The sequence below is a fragment of the Cebidichthys violaceus genome, unplaced genomic scaffold, assembly GCF_023349555.1.
Source record: "Cebidichthys violaceus isolate CVI_PGR_0920_01 unplaced genomic scaffold, fCebVio1.0.p SCAF_27, whole genome shotgun sequence".
Classification (NCBI taxonomy): Eukaryota; Metazoa; Chordata; class Actinopteri; order Perciformes; family Stichaeidae; genus Cebidichthys; species Cebidichthys violaceus.
This window is the reverse complement of record NW_027176450.1, coordinates 5,777,808-5,802,274: the sequence shown is the minus strand read 5'-3', so window position 1 is coordinate 5,802,274 and position 24,467 is coordinate 5,777,808. Positions and strand designations below refer to the sequence as shown.

General features: G+C 42.8%; 1 protein-coding gene across 1 annotated transcript in view; it reads left to right on the top strand.

Moving 5' to 3' along the window:
• The window catches only part of exoc4 (exocyst complex component 4), a 104,249-nt gene extending 80,300 nt beyond the window's left edge, over positions 1-23,949 (top strand). The window contains exons 17-20 of the mRNA XM_068721291.1: positions 7,623-7,767; positions 10,383-10,561; positions 10,775-10,934; positions 21,922-23,949. Coding sequence (XP_068577392.1) covers positions 7,623-7,767; positions 10,383-10,561; positions 10,775-10,934; positions 21,922-22,159 — 722 coding nt within the window. The 3' untranslated portion in view covers positions 22,160-23,949. The remainder of the gene's footprint in view (positions 1-7,622; positions 7,768-10,382; positions 10,562-10,774; positions 10,935-21,921) is intronic.
• Positions 23,950-24,467: the final 518 nt, after the last annotated feature.

Below are 24,467 nucleotides of genomic sequence, written 5' to 3'. Positions count from 1 at the left end.
CCATCGACTACAACTGTGGCTGGTAAACCTGGTACTTATTTTGGTATCAATATTAATGAAGAACATCACCTCTCACCTCATTTCCTTCTCTCCTAGTTCTCCTGGCAATAACCAACCCATTTGAGTTCTCATACTTCTTCTGCATAATGAAGCTGTCATATCTACGCATATAGGCAAGACGCTGTGACATCACCAGATATATGTACAGTGATTGACAGACTGTATGCTGATTTTCATCATCTAACAAACTGGATTCTCTTGTTCCTTCTGACTGGATATATATCTCAAGGTGTGACTCAGTTGATGAACTAAAATTAGGAAGAACTTCGTGATATTTTTTGACACTAGTATTTACATATGCAGTCAATTCTGCACCTACACCCGGCACACTGACGCCAACACAGACATCTGTTGCTGTAAACTTGATTATTGTCTTCGGCACATGAGTTCTGCTTGGCAGATGGTCGCATTGCACAAGAAATTAGATTATCCTTCCTGCCATTTTCTATCCTCAGTTTCTTGTTTTTTCCCCACTTTGGTTCCTGAATTTTTGGTTATTCAGGAACAGACTGAGTATATGTGTGTTTTCAACAATTTCAGGGAGTATGATGGTTAAACCCCGGAGACACCTGGAGAGCAATCTTACATCTCGGACATTTTTTCAGGAGACGTTGCTCCTCGTCTCTCAGGTCATTGAGCAGTTATTGATCAGAATACACTGCAGATTAAAAAGAAAACACATTGTCTGGATGGTTTATGGAGGGTCACAGTTGGGGGTTTAGGAAGTTTTCTCATCCTTAGCTGCAGCACTTTTGTAGCAACGCTTCTTACCTGTGCCTCATTGAGTTCTTGTTTGAGTGTGTTATTATCACACACTCATTACCTTCTCTACTGGAGTTGTCAAAGAGCACTTTACACACACACACACACACACAGGCAGACGCAGAGCCAAGATAATGTGTGTGTGTGTGTGTGTGTGTGTGTGTGTGTGTGTGTGTGTGTGTGTGTGTGTGTGTGTGTGTGTGTGTGTGTGTGTGTGTGTGTGTGTGTGTGTGTGTGTGTGTGTGTGTGTGTGTGTGTGTGTGTGTGTGTGTGTGTGTGCGCGCGCGCGCGCGCGTGTGTGCGCGCATAAATGCCTACTCTAATTTAGGACTTCATAGCATTTCATACATCCCCTGCTCACTCATCACTTTTGTATCATTAATCACTGATCGGTATGAGGTGTGTGTGTGTGTGTGTGTGTGTGTGTGTGTGTGTGTGTGTGTGTGTTTCTATCCATGTTGACTCTATGTAGACCTTGTTAATCACTAATCATGTAACAGTACTGCTTTGATCCTCACTATCACTTTAAGAACATGCTAATCTCCTGATAGAGCTTCTAACATCTTGTAACATTATTCTTTAAGTCCACATCGTGTATTTCAACATCATATCACAGCATTCGAGGCGTTACACTCGCATTGATCCCTCTTATAGTAGGGCCAGGTTTGGTTTTGTTCTGTAACTTGGAGTAGCGGCCTCTTATTTTTGCGGTATAAATGTGCAGTATAACATAAACAGATGTCAGACTATTTACTGCCATGTTTATTTAATGTGTTGTTTATGTCATTCTAAAATATTTAAGAATGTCATCAAGCTGAATTTGTAGAGTTGGACGGGTGATATTTCATCAATCTTGAAGATGATGCTTTTGAAGATTCAGTTTTTCTTGAAAAAGGCTCAAATGTAATTTAAGTCCTTGCATTTAAAGCGTTTTCATCCTTTTAGTTTTTCCTTGTTATTCATATGCTTCAGACAGCACTGGATCAACACCGTAACGGTAATCATGAACAGTAAAACATACGTGGATGTTTCTTTGTATGCAGCTCTTTCACTCACCCCTGTAGTTATTGTACTCTGGAGGAACTTGGCCGTGTATCTCGGTCCTCTGGCAGAGCTCTGGATAATAATGCACCTCTCCTGGAGGGACAGAGAGAGGGCTCCAGGCATTATCTGCGATGGTCACAACTCTCTAGCTTCGATTGCTCGTTGAACTCGCACTGTTTTGCTCTCTTTCAGGCATAAAATAATGAAATGAGAATTTTCAGATATTCTTATTTGGGCTCGACTTTGCCGCTATCTCTTTTTAAACTGTTCCCTTCCCTCTCACTCTGAGGCCCACTTTCTTTGTTTATTCATAGATAAGAATTCAATAAAAGTACGGCAAGGGACGTGACATAATTATCATTAATTCTGGCGGGTGGCACTAATGGGAAGGATAGGGCAGTCACTTATCATGCTGGGACAGCCTCCGTATTGTTCATTATTTAGTGTTTGCCGAGCTGATGACGGACTACGTGTGTGTTGGTATGTGTGTGTGTGTGTGTGTGTGTGTGTGTGTGTGTGTGTGTGTGTGTGTGTGTGTGTGTGTGTATGTAAGCGTGCACTGTGTAGGATGGGACAAGGGTACGGCAGGGAAAAAGGACCCCACCTTATCTCATCCTCCACCCCCCCCACCCCCGCCTCACGTCTATGCCTCTCCAAATTGGATTTTATATTACAGAAGCAGTCAGGTATGAACAACTCATTTTCCTCTCCCTTTTCTTTTTTTCTTCTTTCTTTCATTCCTCTTTCTGACTTTCTTGCTTCATTCTTTCTTTGTATTTTTTTTTTTCTGTCTCGGTAGTTCTTTCTTCCTCCCTTTCTTTCTTATTTTTTCTTTTTCGACCTTCCTTCCTTCCTTCCATCCTTCTGCCTCCTCCTCACCCCAGTACTACCCTTCGAGTGGGTCTGGTGGATTCTGTCCATGGCTGGGTAATCTCCTCAGTGGATGTTTGGTTTGGTCACCTTCCTGTGATTGAATCCTTCTGGACGTGTCGTTACACACATTGTTATGCACTGAAGTATAAAAAAATACATTTAAGTTTGTGTGCACGTACAGTTTTGTGTCTGAATATCTGTGAGTGTCAGATTGTTAACGTGTGTGTGTGTGTGTGTGTGTGTGTGTGTGTGTGTGTGTGTGTGTGTGTGTGTGTGTATGTATGCAGACAGACCACTGATGCTGATTTGCCGTGAAGGTGGCTGCAGAAAGGGTCTTATCACCCATCTGGTCGCAGGACTGGACTTCTAATCCACTCTGACAATATTTACCCGACAACACACACACACACACACACACACACACACACACACACACACACACACACACACACACACACACACACACAGACGCCTGTGGGGCAATGTCAGCATGACAGCCATTTTTCTTGCCGTTGACTGCTGTGTGTGTTTATATGAATTTTAGACATTTTTAATAATGTTTGCCGGTGTGTCTGGTTGCCTTGCTGGATGTTTGTGTAGTGAAAATGGACCAGCAGATAGGAGATCAACAGTTTGAGGAGCTGTCTTAGTTGACAGTCTTTTCTTTTTTTTTGCAGACTCTTTAACTGCCGAGCAACACTTAATTTTCTTGCGTGCGAATGTGTGTGTGTTCATGTCGGAGGCCTGACCATCATAAAATAGAAACAGGCCTTCTGTCCATGCTACAGGGTTCCTGTGGAATAAGTTCCTTCTCTCTTCAGTGGTTGCTCTGCTGCATGCGGAGGGCTTATGGAATACACTTTTTTAACCTTGACTATAGTAAGTGCAGGTCTTTCCCTTTAGCTAGCTGACTTAGAACTCATTCTTATTCACTGCCGAGGCCTGGGGGACAAGTTGCAGTGGGAGAAGACGGTGTTGTTTTTTCTGTATGAAATATCGTCTTTTGTTTTATCCATGTGGGTTTTTATTACTGTTTCTGTCCAAAAAGACTAGCATGTGTCTGGCATTCTCTCTAATTATAAGACACTATTAAGCAATTTGGGATCTTCACATCTACAAATATATCGGTCTCTCTCTTCCCTCTCACTCGCTCTCTTTCTCTCCGGACAGAAGTTGAGATCTCCGTGTGCAAGTGTTCATCCTCCACCAGAGGCAGCAACATAATTAATAATTCCCCTTTCTCTTACTCAGTCATTTATTCATCATTCCACCACTGCAGGATACTGTCCTCTGCCTATCTCCATTTTCTCTCCATTCCTCCTTTTTGTGCTTTTTCAAACTAAACGGATCATGATTTGTATCAAATGTTAGCGTCTGTATTAGTCAATGCCACAGACGATGTCAAGTGACGTTGTTGTGTTGTGCTCTTAATATATTGTTTATCCCCTTAATGGCCCCCACGTCAAAGAGTGCAAGATTAGCTTTGTGTTAATATGAATTGTCCGTGTATGTATGTATGTATGTATGTATGCATGCATCTGCATGCTGTGTGTGTGTGTGTGTGTGTGTGTGTGTGTGTGTGTGTGTGTGTGTGTGTGTGTGTGTGTGTGTGTGTGTGTGTAAGAATGTGAACTCCATCACTGATCGTCTCCCTTAATGTCTGCCACCCTCATCTTCTTGCAGATGGCAAGCAGCAGACTTTGTCTTAGATGGGATTCGAAAATAATTGGATAAGCACAGCGCCCACATATGTGCATACCTACACATGAGTGCATAAATAGATACATGACACGCACATACATATCCTCACATTTAATCAGCAGAGAAAGAAGAAGAAAAAAAGAGGGCAAGAAAGTTGTCAGTCAGGACCAATGAGTCGTCTCCTTTGGCCCGTCTGTCCCTGACTCTAATGGTGCCCCCCATGCTGCGACGCCTCCCTCGCATCATCAAAGCACTGAGGCTGGGGGGCGTTAGGAATCAGCATTTGTCTACGTTTCTGTGTGTCTGTGCACATGTGTTTTTGGGCATGTGTGTGTATGTGTGTTTCACGAACGCCCCCCCGGAGAGACCTCCAGCAGTGTGTGCCACAGCAAGCCTTTTTCTTTTACCCTTTCTGCTGCCAAAGTGAGTGAGTGTAATGCACATGAGAGGAAGCAGAAGCCTTCGAGTCACTTTCACAAACTCGCCTGTGTGCGCGTGCACACACACACACACACACACACACACACACACACACACACACACACACACACACACACACACACACACTTTTGGAGGGAAAACACTCCAGCAGGCAGAGCAAGTGAAATACTCTCTCTCTCTCTCTCTCTCTCTCTCTCTCTCTCTCTCTCGTACACAAACAACACAAGCAAAGAGAAGGCAAAATGGTCTTTATCAGACAAATATACGCAGGCCTTTTGTCAGGTGCTTTAAGTAAGACTATATATGTATATATCAAAATGACAGTTTCATATCTGTATAAACATCCAGGACACTGCCAGCTGCACCAAACACTTGTTGTTGATGATGTTATCATTCCACTGCTGCCAGTGGACCTCAATAAAGTCATAGATCATTCAATGCAGCGTTCCGGTTACTCAGCTGTCTTGTAATTGTGGCTTTCTGTTTGAGTGGCAGTATTGTGTTTCAGTGCTGCTTTTCTGTATCTATTAATGATCTGATAAGATGACAAGGGGGAATATACAGCATCCGCTAAATATAATCAAATGAAGTCTATTAACGTCATTATGCTCCGCTCCCTTGAGAAATCACTGGGGATTCTTTCTGTTAGGACCGATCTTGTTTGTTGTTCCCGTGGCTCATTTAGCCGGATTAACATTGATATTGCCAACATCAAGATCTGATCCTTGGCTCTCAGGTTGCTGGAGACTGTCACCAGTGAAGACATCATGACTGTTGATTGACTTTTTTTGTTTGAGTCTGAGGAGTTAAGGCAAACTTAGTTTTGCTCTCACACTGGTTTAATGTGAACAATAAAGACTAATTATGAGCCTAAAATTTTTGCCGTGCTATCCACTAATTATCTGAACTCACGGTGGTGGTTCCAACTGTGGAAACAATGAATCTGATCAAAAAGAGGAAATTTAGGCTCAGAATTCACGGTTTACTTACTTTTTTATGGAGCAAACAATGAGACAGAAAATAATATACTGAATTACCTTGGGGGTTTTTTATTTGTCGATAATATTACCAAAAAAAAGTGTTGAAGGGATTAGTGCTTACAGTCAGCAATCAGACTTTTGTTATGCTAATTTTAGTATAAATCTGAAGTTAGATTTAAGCCAGAGTCATTGTCTTTAACAGCTGCAAATGACTGCACAGCAGTGTTCTGTCACACACACACACACACACACACACACACACTATCTAGAGGTTTACTCAAGAAGACAGTTAATTAGTTAAGTTTACAGCATGTACATATAGCACATACACAGCCCCACACATTGCATGCACACCTTTAATAATAAACAGCCTTTATCTGTATATGTTGAACACACAGGCCATGAGTGCAGCTGTCAGAGTGATGTCACCTCACATTCACAGGTGTGTTTGCTTTGTTGATTGGACGGCCATGACACAAGCCTCACTGCTGTTTGAGTAAGCCAGTGGTCTCCCCTCTTATCAGGGGTTAAATTAGAGTGACTGTAATGGGGACAGCAGCACATATTCGCCAGTCCAACCCGACATGAGCAAACATGAGCACACAGCAGCACTTACTGCTACAGGCTCTCTATAGGTGTGCAATATGTGAGGTAACCCACGTACAAGCGGTGAAACCAACAACTTCAGATCGAATTACCTGTAATCTCACATCCCATCAGTTTTGTTGAATATCAGTCAAAGGTATTAGTCATAGAGAGGGAGGACGAATGAACAGCTTATGTCGCCGTTAGTTTAAACTTGCTGCCACTCTGTTTTTACTCTGTGCATGTGTGCACGTGTGCGTGCATGTGTGACCTTCGGAAGGGCAGGAAGAGTAACTGGGGAGCTGGCTTTGACTGCGGCACATCGATCGTGGACCCCTGCATTCTCCTGCTCAACAGTCACTCTTCGTACACACACACGCACGCACGCACGCACGCACGCACGCACGCACGCACACACACACACACACACACACACACACACACACACACACACACACACACACACACTCGCCTCATTGACCAAATAGACTTACATATGACTGACGGGGCCAATTTCTCTCCCTTTCCACTACTTGCTAATTTATGGCCATTGATCTGCACCGGGCTGAATTTATATACACTCATCATACTCTCTCTCTCTCTCTCTGTCTCTTTATCTCTCTCTCTCTCTCTCTCTCTCTCTCTCTCTCTGTGTCTGTGTCTCTGTCTCTCTCTTTCTGTGTCTGTCTCTCTCTGTCTCTGTCTGTCTGTCTGTCTCTCTCTCTGTCTCTGTCTATCTCTCTCTGTGTGTCTGTGTCTCTGTCTCTCTGTCTGTCTCTCGCTGTCTGTCTGTCTCTCTCTCTCTCTCTCTCTCTCTCTCTCTCTCTCTCTCTCTCTTTACAGCAAGTACAATAACATGCTGAAGGACTGAGGAAGTGTATGTTCAGTGGAAGTGAAGCTAATGGCTTTCTTGTGTGTGTACTGTATGAGCTGGTGTAATTGTCAGTACCTGATCATGTCGGTATGAAACGACATGTCTGAATTTCACTTTGGAGTACGGAGCAGTGTGTGGGGGGTCAACTATAGAGTAACACCTCTGGAGCTAAAGGGGCTTCAGGAGCTTGCTTAAGCACTCCTCAGCAGCATTCAGACATGTAAACATCATCCTAGGTCTTTAATGTTGTCATTGTTTGTCATCCTGTCTCTTCTGTCCTCCTGTCTCTTCTGTCCAACCAGGTGTGTCTCCATGCTCAGTGGACAGCCAGGTGGTCGGTGAGAGCGAACGGAGCAGAGAGCAGATTCTCCAGACCCTGAGTGACCTGTCAAGGGGGTTCCAGGATATTGCAGACCGCTGTCTCCTGGTGTTGCACCTGGAGGTCAGGTACGCAGCAGAAACTCACTTTTCAGGAATGAAAACACACGTGGGGGGGGTTTATGTGGTATTAATACATCTTATCGTGCCCTTGTTACCCTTCGAGGTGACAGATGGCCTCAGTTTCTCCGGCAGAACCGTTCTGAATGCTCCAACGGCAATGTGACTGTCGGACTATAAATAGTCAGGAGAGCTTATTTTTATTTGTTTAAACACTTTAAATTTTGAAGTTTTAAAAGGAAGTGAACCCAGTCAGTATGATGTGAGTAAAGCTATTAAATCAAGTGTCTTATTCATTTGAATGTATTTATAAAACATGTTTCTTATAGCGTTTACACCGTTATAATCTCTATATAGTGCTCAAAGCAGGTCGGGTTGACTTGACCTGAACGTTACATTTTTCCAGCTGAGCCTGCACACATTGTTTTACTATGTAACCCGGCACAGCGGCGGCATCTTGACGTGTTGATGAGTTACAAGTTAAGATGTGCCACAGTCTTTTTTTCAAGGGTGGATGAGTGTTTACTCAACAGAAAAGCAGCATTTTCAATTTAATTTGCTCCCCCAGATTGCCACATGCCGGCTGGTGCACCTTGATTAGCATCTCTGTCTGTATCATGCGTTGGGCGTGTGTACCATGTATGTGCTTCAGTTGACACGCGTCAAATGATGCGAGCAGCCAGCGTGTTGCACTTTCATCTTCTTCCCAAGAAATGTGGAATGGGCGCATTCATATTTCTCCGTCGTGTCGCTTCCCAGCTGAACGAAACACAGATTGTGACGCTGTGACTTTAAATCATTTACCGCCCAGTTGCCACGATCACACTGCGCAAGCTTAGAGGGTGTTTCATTAAATGTTATGGACACGAATGATTAGTGGCACCATAAATGCAGAAGTTCAGGAGTTCAGTTTATACTTTATCCTCTTGAATATGTGTTTGTGTGAATGTCAATAACCAAGTTAATTTACCACACCATATACTCTCTCCCCCACACCCACTAATAGTCCTCCATCATCCCTCTCCTCTTCCTTCCATCCCTCCATGTACCACCATCTCCCCGAAGACTATTGTATAGCTTATGCAATATTGTTTATGATTTCAGTAGAAAACCCTCCCCGAGGCTGATGTCTAGCTATATGCTACACTCCATTGACTCTCCCCATCTAGCGAATTTCCCCTGATAGTGGTACCAGTTAAATGAAGCCATGAGGAAGAGAGCGAGAGGGGAGGGAGGAGGAGATGAGTGTGGAGGTTAAAGCGATGGTGGGGGTTAAAGAAGGGAGATACAGCATCTAAGTGGAAGAAATGATTGAATGGAGAGAGAGAGGGAAGTGAGATGGACGCTTTGAAAATGTGGTGTAGTTGTTGTCTTTGCCTTTGGGGGAAGAGACATTCACCCATATCATTTTATACCTTTCTGCTCAGGGCACGCTGGTGATGGAATTATGAGAGTATTGACTCCTTAAGTCGAGACAGAAATGAGCCTTCTATGGACCTAAAGGACCTCCGACCTTGATGGAGGTGTTTAGAAGGGCAGAAAGATGTAGCGCAGGATGTGTTAAAATCCACTCCCTCTACTACCACAGTCTTACAAATAATATAAAAGATGAATGTTACCATGGGCATAAAATGTTAACATGGACATTAACATTAACCCGAGATAGTGTTTTTTATTCTTCACTAGATCATGTGTTTGTTTTTTCATATAGAGCCAAGACTGGTTTGCTACACAGTTAACAAAAAGTAAATAGAGTATAAAAACGTTACTTGGAAGTTATATTTTCTGATATTATGTCTCTTGTAACATTAATAGAAAATAGAAAAAACGTTTTTTAAGCCACATTTTCTCCACCGGAGCTGCTTACTGCACAACGCCATGTTTGTTACACATCTTCATTCAACTTTCCCTGAAAAGAAATCTAGAACAAATTAATTAAGAAATGTATTTAATGTTAATGTATTTTAAATGTAAAGATGAGCTTCTCTGGCATACACTCTATTAATGTTAACAAATGTGAAGGACCCTAACAGGTTGTTATATTTCAATACAAGACTTTTATTAGCTGTAGGCTTTACATTTAATTCATGTTTAAGTATGTTTTTATACCTCAAACTGTTATAAAACATTAATTTAATGTTTCATTTAATGTGGCGCTGTGCTCTTCAGATTGCCTTTAACCAGTCACTAACCAGGCAGATGTCTTGGCTGAATAGTATCCAGCAGTGATGTAGCGGTTGGTGAATAAGTGGATACATTATGAGACAAAATTATTTCTTTTAAATTAGAGGTGTTAGATTAGATATATATAAATATATATACTATAACTATTTTAAACTCTGAGGACATATTCTAAGGAAAAATACACCTCATACATTCTCACCTCTTTACAGTGTATTAAACTCTTTTCTGACCTTTTCTCCTCATTCCTGTAATATTTTCTAACTCAACAAAGGTCAAAGTTGATTCAAACATATCAACAGTGAACTGCCACAGAATTTACGGGGCACTTTTTGGGTCATTATAGCAGAATCTGAAATGTAGAGGGTAAGAGGACAAAGTCAGACATCTAATTTTCCACTTTCTCCTTCTCAACTTCTTCACCCGACCACGTCTCCATCCAGGGTGCATTGTTTCCATTACCTGATCCCCCTGACTAAGCAAGGCAACTATGCCATCGTGGCTAATGTGGAGAGCATGGACTACGACCCGCTGGTGGTGAAACTGAACAAGGACATCTCGGCCATAGAGGAGGCCATGGGGGCCGGCCTGCAGCAGCACAAGTTCCAGTACATCTTTGAAGGTAAGCACAGACCTGGGCTGAAGTATTAGAAATGTTGTCAAAAGCAGAAGTCTATATGTGTCATGTGGTTGTCCAATGTGAAAAGAGGGTGGACAGAAGATTCCTCTCTTCTCTATTCCCTTTTGCTTCCCCTTTTATGCCCTTCTCTTCTTTGAGTCGTCTCTGTGCTGAGCTGACAATAACTGTCCTCTTTCTCTTCTTACCTCTCTCTAGGTCTGGGTCATCTGATCTCCTGTATTCTGATCAATGGGGCCCAGTACTTCAAGAGGATCAGCGAGTCTGGCATCAAGAAGATGTGCAGGAACATCTTTGTCCTCCAACAGAACCTCACCAACATCACCATGTCCAGGGAGGCTGACCTCGACTTCGCCAGGTAAGAGACAGGGTTAGCCACAGCGCAGTTCACCTGGAGCAATTATTGATCCTCCGCACCGGCAGAACGCATGGAGGGAACTTCTTCAAATTCGGCACACAAACGCATTTTTGGCCCTAGCTCTATAATTGATATGCTAATTATGTCAATTCCTTAATGTCTGATGGGACAGATGTGGATATAAACTGCAACGTGACTGGTTGGTGGAGGCATACAACTGTGAGGCAGTAATTGTAGTTTCTGAAAACCCTTCAACCAGAACGGCTCGACTTGTGTCTGCACTTAGTCTCCAGCAGGATGGGTTTGGAAGGGCTCATAACCTTGTACTGGAGTAGCTGGCAGAAGACATCTTGTGTAGTCAGTGTCTCTAAATTGTCATGCTCTTGCCAACACTTCATAAGTGCTCGCTGTTTTTACTTTGCTTTTATGCTGTTGTCATGGTGATAAAGCCTCTGATATTACAGGACAAGACGATAATAACCTTATAAATAATAATATCATCACATATTAGTGTGCTGGAATCTGTTCTACCATTACTGATGATGATAAAATGATAATATATACATCAAATATAAAATCAAATTAGCTGTTTTATGAAGTCATCAAATCAGAAATAGACAATACGCACTGACTGGTGATGAGTTAAAATGTAGTGAAGTATTGGTCCTACTCTAATACACACACACACACACACACAACGTCCTCAAGTTCAGACAGCAACTATATCAATGCACAAGGCAGGCAGATGGTCAGACAGATTGTCAAGCAAACTGTGCGTGTGTGTGTGTGTGTGCGTGTGCGTGTGTGTGTGCGTGCGCGCATGCGCGCGGTTGTTGGTGTTTATTTTGTATTCATACATTTATATTTAGTGAGTCTACCTGCTGTTGCACAGTGATGTCCAGCCCTGACAGGCATGGGGGGAATCAGTGTTCAGATATCTTTGTGTAATAGAAGGAGGGAGGGAGCAGGAGACATACAGAGTCGGCTGATTCAAAGTATTCACATCTTGTTTTTTTTTTCTTCCTCTTTCAGAAGCTTGTGTCCTTGACAGAAGAGAGACTGTGTGATGGAAAAGATGGAGTAAGAAAAGAGGGCTTGGGGAGGAGGAATTGAAAAACTAAGTGAAAGGAAGTTATAGAAAAGATGTCTTTCATAGAAGAAGGCGCAGAAAGGAGTTGGGGAAGACGGCGTGGATAGAAAATAGCAGAGAGAGAGATGACAGTGAGAGAGACGCAGATAGAGGGAAAGGGAAGAAAAGGAGGAAGTTGAAATATGGAAAGAGTATTTGAGGAGAAGAACAGATGAAAACTTTTATCAGTCTGATTTTCAAATATTATCACTGTTTTCTGCTGGGTATCAGTCTCTTTCTTTTCTGTTCCTCAAAAGAAGCAAAAGACGTAGAACACATGCTCTGTTTTAGAAATAGATCAACTTTAAAGTGTTTCTAAAAACATAAAGTTAAGACTCTGACATGCTTCTTCCATGATCTGATGAAGGCTTTGCTGTGAAGACCTGCTGAAAGCCAACGTTCAGGTTATTTTAACAGTCTTCTTTCTTAATTTGTGTTCCTTCTACGTGAGTTGTTTTTCAGGCAGCATCTCAACTAACTGCTGACTACCACATCTAATATTTGTTGTAAAACGCGTTGGCCTGCTGCGCTGTGCGGTTAATTATCTTCTTTTCACGGCTCTTGGAGTCCTTATGACTGTCATGTGTTTGAGTGGATAGGTGCTCTCTGTTTGGACGGTGCTATTGTTTGTGATATGCCGGTATTGTAAGCCAAGTTTCCCTCCAGGAAGAAAAGAACACAAAGCAGTGAACTGAAATGTCCTGAACTGTACTGGATGTGGAGGACCATTGGTTAGTACATCATTTCTACCCTCTGTCAACTTTGATTATGGAGAAATGCCCGTGATGGCTTCTCTGTCTGTCCTCTCTCTCTCTCTCCCACTCTCTGATTGCGAGGCGTGGGTGGTGTGGAGGTGTTGATTGGGAATTGCAGAGCGCATTGTTTACAGATTCATGGCTTTTTGGATTGGCCGGCCTCCGGCTCCAAGACACACACACACACACACACACACACACACACACACACACACACACACACACACACACACACACACACACACACACACACGGAACGTATCCCTTGCTTTCACCCATGCACAGACTCTCAGCCAAGCCAATCAGCATCTTGAAATCACCATATTTATGTTTAGGACATGAATATTCATAAGGCGCGCTCCGTGGCTCACACCTGTGATTGGAAGTGACCATACGGCCTGTGTAAGAAAATATGACAAAGATGAAATTATGCATTTGTGGCTTCCCAAAAAGTCATCTTTATATGGTTCCTTTTTACAACTAACTCCTCTATACGTCATAGATATTGAAAGATAGACTCCAGGAAATGAGTGTTTTAAGTTGCATACTCACATACTGTACACTTGAACACCTCTAACCGTTTTCTTGTTAAGATGCTGAGAAAACTAACATTGGCCGACCAGAATGAGCAGTGAAGGGAGAGGATAAGGGACTAAAAGCAGAATATTCAGTTCTTTTTTTATTTTTTACCACCTCCAGAGAAACAAGAATGAAATAAGAAAAGGAAGGGTTCGCAGCAGGAAGCCTGCTTTTGAGGAAGGCTGCAGATGTTTGCCTGTGTACTCGTGTACTTCTATGTTCCTGTGAGTATGTTCTAGCTTTTTTGCTGCATCTGTGTGTTTCTACGGGAGAGGGAGAGATGAGAGAGACCTGGACAAGGGCACAGTAAAAACCATTGATCTGAGTTTAAACTAAGGAGACGCCCGGTAACCAGCACTGCAGAACTCATGAAGACACACACTTCTCTCCCTCTCTCTCCCTCATAGAATGTGAAGAAGGATGGGGAAATAGTGCCACCTTGTGGCTGATTTCATTTTTATACAGTATTATACTGTGCAAACCTACAGTATCTCAATTGTTACGGTTGTTGTTGCTGTCAGGGTGTTAAAACTCACATGTATGATGAGTGTGTGAGCATGCGTGTCTGTATGGGAAGGTCCTATAGCGGTCTCTTGTCTCTCAGTCAGAAGTATGCCAGCGATATCAGCCTGTGGGTCAAAGTCACATAAACACACAAGTGGACGAACACAGACCATCTGCTCAGAAACAGTTCAGGGGCTCAGTCCTGTACGGCAGAACTGTGTGTCACTGCAATGTCACATCTGTGTGTGTGTGTGTGTGTGTGTGTGTGTGTGTGTGTGTGTGTGTGTGTGTGTGTGTGTGTGTGTGTGTGTGTGTGTGTGTCTCACTCCATTGATCTCCTCTCATTGTCCTATGTGTTCACCTCTCTCTCGCTCTGATTTCTAGTTTCTTGACAGAAGCATCGATGAGATAAAGGTGATGTTGGTGAGTGTTGTTCCAAAGAAAGCACAACAGAACTTTCAAAAACTTAGTGTTGCCTGGCAACAATCCACTCCAGCCTAAAATAATTAGCTGTCGCTGAGATTTGAAATCTAAAGCACATATATTGTTTGCTTGGTTTAACGAGTGACCTTAAAAAACGTCAGTCGTTTTAACGTTTAATGTCAGCTTTTGTTTTGTTTTTGTCATCCGGTCTGCACGCGTCTCTGATGGTTTCAGATCAGGTGAGCTCAGGGAATGATTCACTGTCATGAGTCTACACTGGATCATTGTGTGACTGCATTGAAACACACACATGGATTCAGCCTCAAATTACCATTCTATTATAATACATATTTATTTTACTGCAGCACACCATGTAAACAAAACTTGCCGAAAGCACAGGAGGCAGACACAACTGTGCGTGTGTGCGTGCATGCGTGCGTCATACATCAAAAGTAAATGTAAATAAATGTGTACCTGTTTGTCTGTGTAAATATATTCTCCTTCTGGTGCAGCAGCATTTAGGGTTTTTCAGGACACATAACAAACTCGTAACACACACACACACACACACACACACACACACACACTCACTAACACACGCGGTGGAGCTCTGAGCTGCCCGCTGACCTGTGTAGGCAGGATGCCGGGCTGTCATAACATCCTTAGCTAACTCACGAGCCCCTTAGCCCACAGCTAGGCTAAACACCGGTCTGACAGGCTCACTGCAGAGATGCCCCAGGGTTCAGACCATCGCAACCACCTGTCTGCTGCTGGAAATCACCACGGTGTGCGGGTGCACATGTGTGAATTGTACAAGAACCTTGTATACTACGTATTGTCCCGAAGTGTACTCCCTCAGCTCCGTTGTGTGCGCACCGGCAAAAGTCTTATGGTTTTGTGTGTGTGTGTGTGTGTGTGTGTGTGTGTGTGTGTGTGTGTGTGTGTGTGTGTGTGTGTCGAGGTGACAGGCTGGTGTGTCTACAGAGAATGTGGTAATAAGTACAGTTGACGGCCGTGTCAGAAGGTAGTGGGTGTCAACAGATAAAACTGTTTGTGTTTAGGCCTGGCTTCAGTACACTGTCACTTCGCTCAGCTTCTGTCTCCCTTCCTGTCACCTTGTGTCTCTCTCTTTATCTCTCTCTTCCTCCTCTCTCGGTCCCTTTCTCTTCATCTTTCCTTTTCTCTGCTACCATCCAACACCTCTGCTGAATTGTTTTCGTCTCTGCTCCCTTCTTCTTCCAGCAACTCCTCTTCCTTTGCTTCTGTTTTGTGTGCGTGTGTGTGTGTGTGTGTGTGTGTGTGTGTGTGTGTGTGTGTGTGTGTGTGTGTGTGTGTGTGTGTGTGTGTGTGTGTGTGTGTGTGTTTGCTGTGCATAAGCATGATGGGACTGGTCTTTGCAGATGAAGCTCAAGTCTGTGAGCAAACCTTTTCTCATTACCAGATATTTTATTTTGAATTCATACCAAAAGAGAGGAAGCGATTCTAAATCCCGGTATCTGTTATTGCAGCAACAAGTCTTGGTTCCAGCTAACGTAGAGGTTTACCCACAGCCTCTCATTCCTCCTCCTCCTCCTCCTCTTCTCTCCTCACCTCATCTCTCCTCCACTAACTAACGTGTTGTTCCAAACACGCTGACAGAGGCAGCCTGTAATGATCTTAATGTTATACGTGCTGACAATGAGGGGGAATGAATTGTGCTGATTCCTGTCTTTTCCCTTTGCTTTTCTTTGTCTTCTTTGTGCCGTGTACCTCATACATATCTGTCTCTCCTATGCTACATCCACACACCATAAATTTACTTAATATTCTTTGTATACAAGGAAAGGGAGGGCTAATTAAAATATAATAGAAAGTGCACCATAGAGGCATGTAGACGCGTACACACACGCCTGCTGGTTACTAACGCAGTGCTCTTATAGACTTCTGGTGGAGGCAGGTGGAGATAAATAGAGACTTTAAGGAAAGAGGCAATCAACAAAAAGGGTTCTGGTTTCATTAACTAGCTGTATCTTTAACGGGGGAAAAAAGAAGTGTGTGTTTGTGTGTTAGTGTGTGTGTGCGTGTGTTTCACCAGGGGCTTCTTTCTTGATGGTGGGGTGCTGAGAGATTTTAATCTTATTAACAGCCCTTACCCTGTTTGGCAAATGGCTTTCCAACTGCTTGGGTAATGAACTGTTTGAAAGTGTTTTCAGCACACACTAGCATGCTTCACTTCAACACACTTATAGACACACACACACACACACACACACACACACAGACACACACACACCTTACACGTTCTCTTTCTGAACCTCTCTAAGGCCAGATTGCCAGCTGTCATCACGTCTCAGACACACACACACACACACACACACACTCACACACACACTGTCTTCCTGTAGATACAGCTTTGTGTTTTGTTATTAGATGCTACAGAAAGGACAACACAGTGGATTTAGTGCCCCATCCTCAGTTATAAATGAGCATCAGTGGCTTTTAACAAATCCTGTGTGGGATTTGTCCTGAATGCATGCCAGATGAGCTATAGTTGCTATTATACTGTTGTTAAGCCCTGTTTTATGGCCCTGACGAGGTATTTTTTACTTTCATTTGGCAGCTGCTGCTGCATCACCAGATAGAGTCCAGAGCTTTCCAGTTATTTTTACTATTTTATTAGACCAATAGAGCTATAGGATTTGCACTTCCGGTTTCCTCGTCTCGAAGTCAGTGTTTTTTGGGGGTTTTTTTGCTTAAATGCCTGAATTAAAGTCTGTGGTTAACACACGCTAATAAGATTCAATATTCAATATCTACAACATGAAATCAGTTAGTTAATACCCCTCTCGTGGATTCTTAAGCTTCTACGTGTCTTTTAAAAGGCGGTTTGCTAACCGGCCTCATGCCGACCAGTCTGCCTTCACAGCCTCGTTGTGTTGTCTCGTCATGTGACGCTGGTGTAGGAAGCTTTTTTTATTTCTGCTGATTGCATTCATGCTTCAAAAGTCATAACAGCGGTGTTTATTTGTGAAGATTATTTTGCAGACTTTAGAAAAACGTCCGGGTGAACAGAATCGGGTGCTCGTCTAAGTGCTCACAGTCGTGATTTCACTTTTCGGCAGGTTGTTGTTAATTTCTCACTGTGTGCATAACTTACCAGAAGGGTTTTCTTAATTGAAATGGGGAGCTGAGTCTACAGACTTGTCAGTCAGTCAGCCAATACAAACTCTGCAACAACAACTTGGAGATCATTTGTACCGGAAACAGTTACTTTTTTGGGGGGTTTTAAATGTGCATCCATCATCATTTGTTCATTCACACCCTGACTCAGCTCACACCGGACGACAGGCGGATGCACCGCGGACAGATCGTCAATCTATCACAGGGCTCACACACACATAGACAGACAATGCTCTTAATGCTCTGTTCAAAATCAAGTCAGTCTCTTTCCTCTACTCAGCTGCTTCCCATTGAGAGCCAAGGATGGATGTTTGACTGAAGGTAGCCTTCCTCCCACAACAAAAGAAATATGTCTGTAGTGGCCCTTTGTCGTATAAAACAAATAATAATCAAACGCCACTGATGCACCGTGGTTGGTAATTTACGCAGGCAGGAAAGAGTAGATTGTCCATGCAGGCTTCTGATTTTCTTATTTATTTGGTAAATCAAACAAAACAAGCAAACAAACAAAAAGAACAAAGAAACTCCTGTCTCACGCTGTCTCTCCTGTGCTGTGCTGGTAAAATACTATAGGCCCACCCCGATGCATGCTGGTCCTATCTACCTACTCCTATATATAGCCAAAGGTGCCCACAGTGTTTACCCAAAGAACTAACAAACTAAAAACCCAAAACTAAGTACTTAAACAATAAACATAATATAGATAAACAAAATCTAATCTAATCAATCTAAATAAGCAAACATCTAGCATAATTAAACAATACTACTTAATTAAACAAAATACTAATATCAAATAAATAGCTCCAACAATGTCTATTCGTCTCTGTTATGTGTTTTAAAAAATACGATTGCTGTGGCCTTTTTGCTTTTGAACTGGTGTTTTCCTGTGTGAGGTAAATGCGGCAACACTCAAAACACATACTTTGCATGAACCAACGGATACAAAGCAGAGGCACATTCAGCGGCAGCAGCATTTAGACATTTACACAGAAACACAACACGTTTCATAATGACATAAAACCACATGTGGGATCCGTCTTCATCCCGCTCTGTCTTCTGTCTTGCCCCCCGGTTAAGGAGTAAACCATTGTGACCCTCATCAATATTGACAAGCGTATTCATGAAATGAGCTCAAGGATGGAAAAATGAACGAGACCTTGGAGAGAAAATTGAGAGCAGGATGGCGAATGAGACAGAATGCAAATGCTTCGATGACCAAGGGCATTACTTGTCAGGGGAAGGCCAAAAAACAGATATTCTGCACCTCTATTCCTCACTCATCTCTTCAGTCATCACTCTTTTTTACCCTCTATTTGTATCTCTCCATCTCCATCTCATCCATTGTGCCCCTCCGTTACTTTTTCCCGGTCTTTTCCTGCTGTTGAATCAAAATGACAGCACATGAAACACCATGGAACAGCAGCTCCCCGAGTGCTCATTAAGGCCTTGTTAGCATCCAAAATGATCATCTCAAGGAGGGAATCGTTCTTGGATGGGTGATGGAGCTAAACAAACGAGATAAAGAATCCTTTCTCACCAAAGTGTCTTTTTACTGCGCCATATCAGAAAATCACTGAAGAACTGAATCCATTTACTTTCATCTTCCACCGGTACAACTGAGAGCTTAACCCTCCTCCTCCAGGTGCTTTGCTGGACATAATTATAAATCACTTGTTTTCTCTACTGTCACACAAAGACAGATTTGGAAACAGGTGGACTTAACATTTTCCACAACACCTCCAAGGCCCTTTCATCAGCCTAGCAATGTCAGAGCTGCACTTATCTGTTAACAGAGGAGCAAAGCAGCCGGAGCCGCTGCTGCTGAGCGACCGGCATCTGCCCTTGGCCAAGGTGGCCAGTTAATGCCGGCAGAGGAAACTTCTTTTTCCCAAAACTGTCTCAGAGAGTATTCACTGTCACACGGAGGCAGCTCATTACAATGCATATGCTTGTCTTGTTACACGGGGAGCCGTATTTCCATGTCTACACAGGAGGGGTAACGTGAGCGGCATGTTAGCAGACCGGCAGCTTCAGTCCTCCGGCCGTGTGTCTACTCGGGATGCGTTCAGGTGCAGTTTTGAGTCTAGGTCACCAAGTTTTGGCAGCACTCAAAGCCCGACACGCAACCATTGTAGTTATGCGAATAAAAAAATTGCGAGATAATATATTTGACCTGTAATATTACTGCTAGGCAGTGAGGTGCGGTGAGGTTAGTGGCTGGTGAGGCACTGACACTACATAAGTCAGATTTACAAATATATGAACTCAATAGAGAAGCTTAAATCACCATTCAATTGGCAGCTTGCACATTGACTACTGGTTGTTTTTCATATCAGCATTATTTACACACACATAGGTAAGGTACATATTTGATTCCACCGGGAGCATTTCAGAAGCGGAGCGCTCGCGGGTGCCACCCGCGAAAATCGTGAGATTCCGCGATAATCTGCGTAACAACCAGGATGTATAAAGAGAACAACAAACACATAAAAGGTTACTTTACCTGTCCGACGATGAATTGATGTTGATTTGGTCATATTTCCCTGTTTTTTGAGACATTTTTAAGCTTGGATATATAATCTTACATTCTTGTGGTCAAAGCAAAATATAAGAAGAAGAAAAGTGTAGAAGAAGAGCAACGACAGAACAAGCATAAACCCGACCCGTGGGCTCTCGCACGCCCACTTCTTTGAGGCAGAGTAGTGTTTGCCTCTCTGTGCTTTTTCACTGCGGTTTAATGTCAGATCAGCAACACTAAATATGTTCTACACAGACGTGAAATACATTATCTATTATATGGAAAGAAAGGACATATAATAAAAGTGTCTACAAATATTATAGTGGTGACAAACAATGAGAAATCAAAAGACATGCGCTCAACCCAGTTAGTGAGGGATTCACAGTCTGAGGTGAGGCACAGCTCGTCGCTGCCTCACCTCACGTGTCTCCTCTGTTTGAACAGGACATGCACGTCCCTGCTGCCAGGTCACATTTACGCAGCCATTTAGCACTCTGTAAGAAGGACCACAGTCTCGCACAAAAGTTAAAGGCGGAAGAAATATCAAACCAGCAGTTTTACACATTTTAAGCAGTTTACTTTAAATCACATTTAATGTACATCATAGCGCCACTTAACGCCTCTGTGTTTTACACATTCACATTTTTTTCTTTCTCTCCAGCCCTCCATTGGTTTCTGTCTATTTCCATAAAATATGTGCATTCATTGACTGAATTACCACAACAACAACAATGTTATATTGACAAAAATGAATTGCCTAACTCAAGCAAATTTCAAGAGTCACCTCATTGATTTTCGTATCGCACAGAAAAGCTGCTTATCAAGCAAATCAATGCCCAATGCATAAACTAAATTCCATTTTCCCCCTAATTTTAAACACGTGTCATAATACGTGACACGTATGTCCCTCACCTCTTGTGCTCTTGCATTGACTGTCTACAACTACTTTATGGAAGAGTGCCATTAAGTGTATCTTTAGAGAATGGGATTTGTCCATGGCCAGGGGCAGATGGTGGGGACATCTATTCTAGTGTGTGCTCGCGGTTTGTTCTTCCTGTGAGTGTTTTAAGGATAGTTGCCTGGCCAACACGATCCCTCAGACACACACTCTCCAAGGTATTTCACCCGTTTCGCCCCCGAGCAAAGAAAACTGTCTGTCCTGCATCCCAACACTTGCCTGTGCATTCATTACCTTACCTCCAGTTTCTTGCCAAGCAATGCTTTCTGCACATGGATGTGTAAATTGTGTTTATGGCATGTAACCCTCCTACTAGAGTCCATATGTATGGCTAAATACTGTCTATTGTCTCTGTACATTGATTCTAATGAGTATTACATCCTATGCCCACAGACACAGGAGGTCTACCTCTCCATATTCAGTCTAGTATATTCACAATATAGTATCTTTTAGTCAGCAGTAGGGAGTGCATGGTATTCAGCAACACTCGCTCTCCCTTTGTGCTCTTTTGCTATCAGTATGTACTTCATGGTCTTTTTCAAATGGCCCATTGTGGCGTCGGGTTCTGGTTAAAGACCTATTAATTCTACACACACCTCTTTCCTGCGTTCGGCTCTGTCAACAGTGTTTCATTAGTTCAGTGTCTCTGTAGTCTGTAGCCGCTGAATGTTTTCCCTCCACCTTCAATGCTCCCGTTGGCGGCAGGGTGAGGTCCTTGAAGTCCCTTTTAAGAAAATTGGGGTTGACAGCAACAGCAGTTAGTTTGGCTTTTGTGTTTCCGCTTTGTTGATGTTGCTCCTTTTTATTCTGCACTGGAATAATACATAGAGCAATATAAAGTGTTATTAACTTTCTCCCTCCCCCTTGCTTCCCCCTTTGATATCCTTTTCTGTGCTCATTTTCTGTATCCATAACCTCCTGACATTATTTCTCTCTCGCTTCACTCACGTCTCTCCTTTCAGGCAGTACTACGAGATGCTGTACAACACTGCAGACGAGCTGCTGAATCTGGTGGTGGACCAGGGTGTTCGCTACACGGAGCTGGAGTACATCAACGCCCTGTCCTTACTCCACCGCAGCCAGACGGGTGTCGGGGACCTGAGCACCCAAAACATCCGGCTGCAGAGGCTGAAGGAGATCATCTGTGAGCAGGCCGCCATCAAACAGGCCACCAAAGACAAGAAGATCACTACGGTGTAAACAGGACAGGGTCCATCAAGAAACCTCTGTCCTAAAAAAAAATATGTTTCAGCTCCTTCAGTTCTGTCGGGTGAGAACATGTGCAACAGATAATTGAGTCACGCATGTAAAAGTGAGGAATGGTGGGGGATATTTAGGAACTGGGTTAGAAAACACTGAAATACAGGCTTGCTCTATACCTAGATCATAATGTGTGATATATACACACTGCTGCCCTCCAGGGTCCTTCAGTGTATGCAGCACTGGCTCACTCTAATTGGGAAGCGAGGTGACAACCAACACAACTGCAGACTTTGCAGTTTAGTGTCATAAGGTTACCTGCAGTATGTCGTCAATTTACACTTTTTTAAAGTAACTACAAATGCTCCAACAGTCTGCCCACACACACACACACACACACACACACACACACACACACACACACACTCCACCATGACGCCAGCTCCAGATAAAAGCCGATTGTGTTGGACACTCATCCGAACTTGGGCCCCGTCTCATCTCATTTTCCTATTAGATCTAAACTGCTGCTCTCATTTACACCTCCATCTCTCCTCTTCTGGCAGCCCCATGAGCCCACTGATTCTGTCTGCAATAACAGATGTCAGATTAGACCGTCTGAATGAGGCCACATCTTCCGCCTGCTGCCAATTTCGGTCGGTCCCCAAAGATTTCCCGAGCAGAGAATAGTACCATATCCGTGGCTGTTAAAAATCTGTCTATCTGTCTCTTTTTTTCCGATAGTTAGTGCAGTAAACTAGTGCTGAACATTGTGAGCTGATTAACATCTTTTACAAATTGAACAACAGAGACTCTGTAGTGAAGATATTTTTGCTGATTTCAATTTCATTCTTCCATAAAACAGATAAGTTTTATTTCAAATGTTATATTTCAAGTCCAGAGTACCACAGCGGCATGACTTGCACTTTATGTGTTAAGACATACAGGTGTGAGAATACATTTCATCAGTGATACTAGCTCTTTAAACTGAAACATTGCAATTCTGAATCATTATTTTCCACCACATGTGTGCATGATTTTAAAAATGAACTAAACATAAGAAGAGAAAGACGATCACGAATCATTCCCTTCCCTGTTTTTAAGTTCATTAACTTGGGAGAGAAGTACTTAACGAGAGCAGGAGAGGGGAATGGGAGCCTTGTCAATACGGCGGGCCTGGTGCTGGTCTCCCTGAAGCCCACAAAGCAATCCATCATAATGACACACAGGCTGGGATCGATGGGAAAACAACCATGTAGCCGCTGAGGGGTTCGTCTAGCACTCTGAAACGGGCACTTGGTGTAAAATCTAAAATCTGCTCATTCAGCTGTTCAGAGCTTCTTTTGAAATGTTATACATGGGAAACTTCAATACAATGTTAACGGACTGTGTCTTTTCACAAAGAGATTCCATTATACTATTATCCCACTGCACACACACAATGCCTAAAAGTCCAGAAGGCTTATGTATTGGACATGAACCACTCCTGCTGTCCGTGCTTTTTATTATTGAATGAAATATGTCAAATATTATTAAGGTTAATTTGCTGGAACAACTCTCCTGCTTTTCTATTTCACGTTTCTTTTTGTTTACAATGGGGCTTTACTCTGCACATCTGGAAGGACAGTAATCTCTATGTTTCAAGTAAGAATGTATTGAAATCTACAAGTTTGTCTTGAACAAGTTTAAACGTCCTCATGTCATCTTAGAAATGCTCTGAGATATCTGTCCAAATGAAGCACACATGATTTGTTAATGCATACACTAACACACTAAATAAATCCTTGAAATCCCTTCGTGGTTTGTGTATTTTGTGGAGTGATTTTCTTTGTGTCGGTGCATAACAGTCATATTTTCCATTGTGGGAAGTACAGCTGACAAGAGTTCACGCTCACACTAACACCTTTTTACGCACATGACAGCATAGTCAATCACTGCTGTGATACGCCCGAGATGTCATATGAGCGAGGACGGGTCCAAAACCAACACTAGAGGATGTGTTTTACCTGACAGCTGTGATGTGTTGTCTGCCACGGTTTGAAGCATGATGTGCAGCATATTGGAATCAGAAAAATAACAACATATCACACAAAGGCTTGTGTTTTATAATCTTAAAATGCACAAATGATGTTGGTTTGACTATTTAGTATTTTAATTATGTTTATTCTTTATTATTGCACTTCTGTACATCCTCGGTTGTAATCTTCCTTTCCGTTACCCTTAAATAACGTTAAAGTTTCCGGGAACGAAACATTGTTCAGGTGCGCATAGGGACGCTGTCGCTTTTTGGAAAGAAGAAAACTACATGACC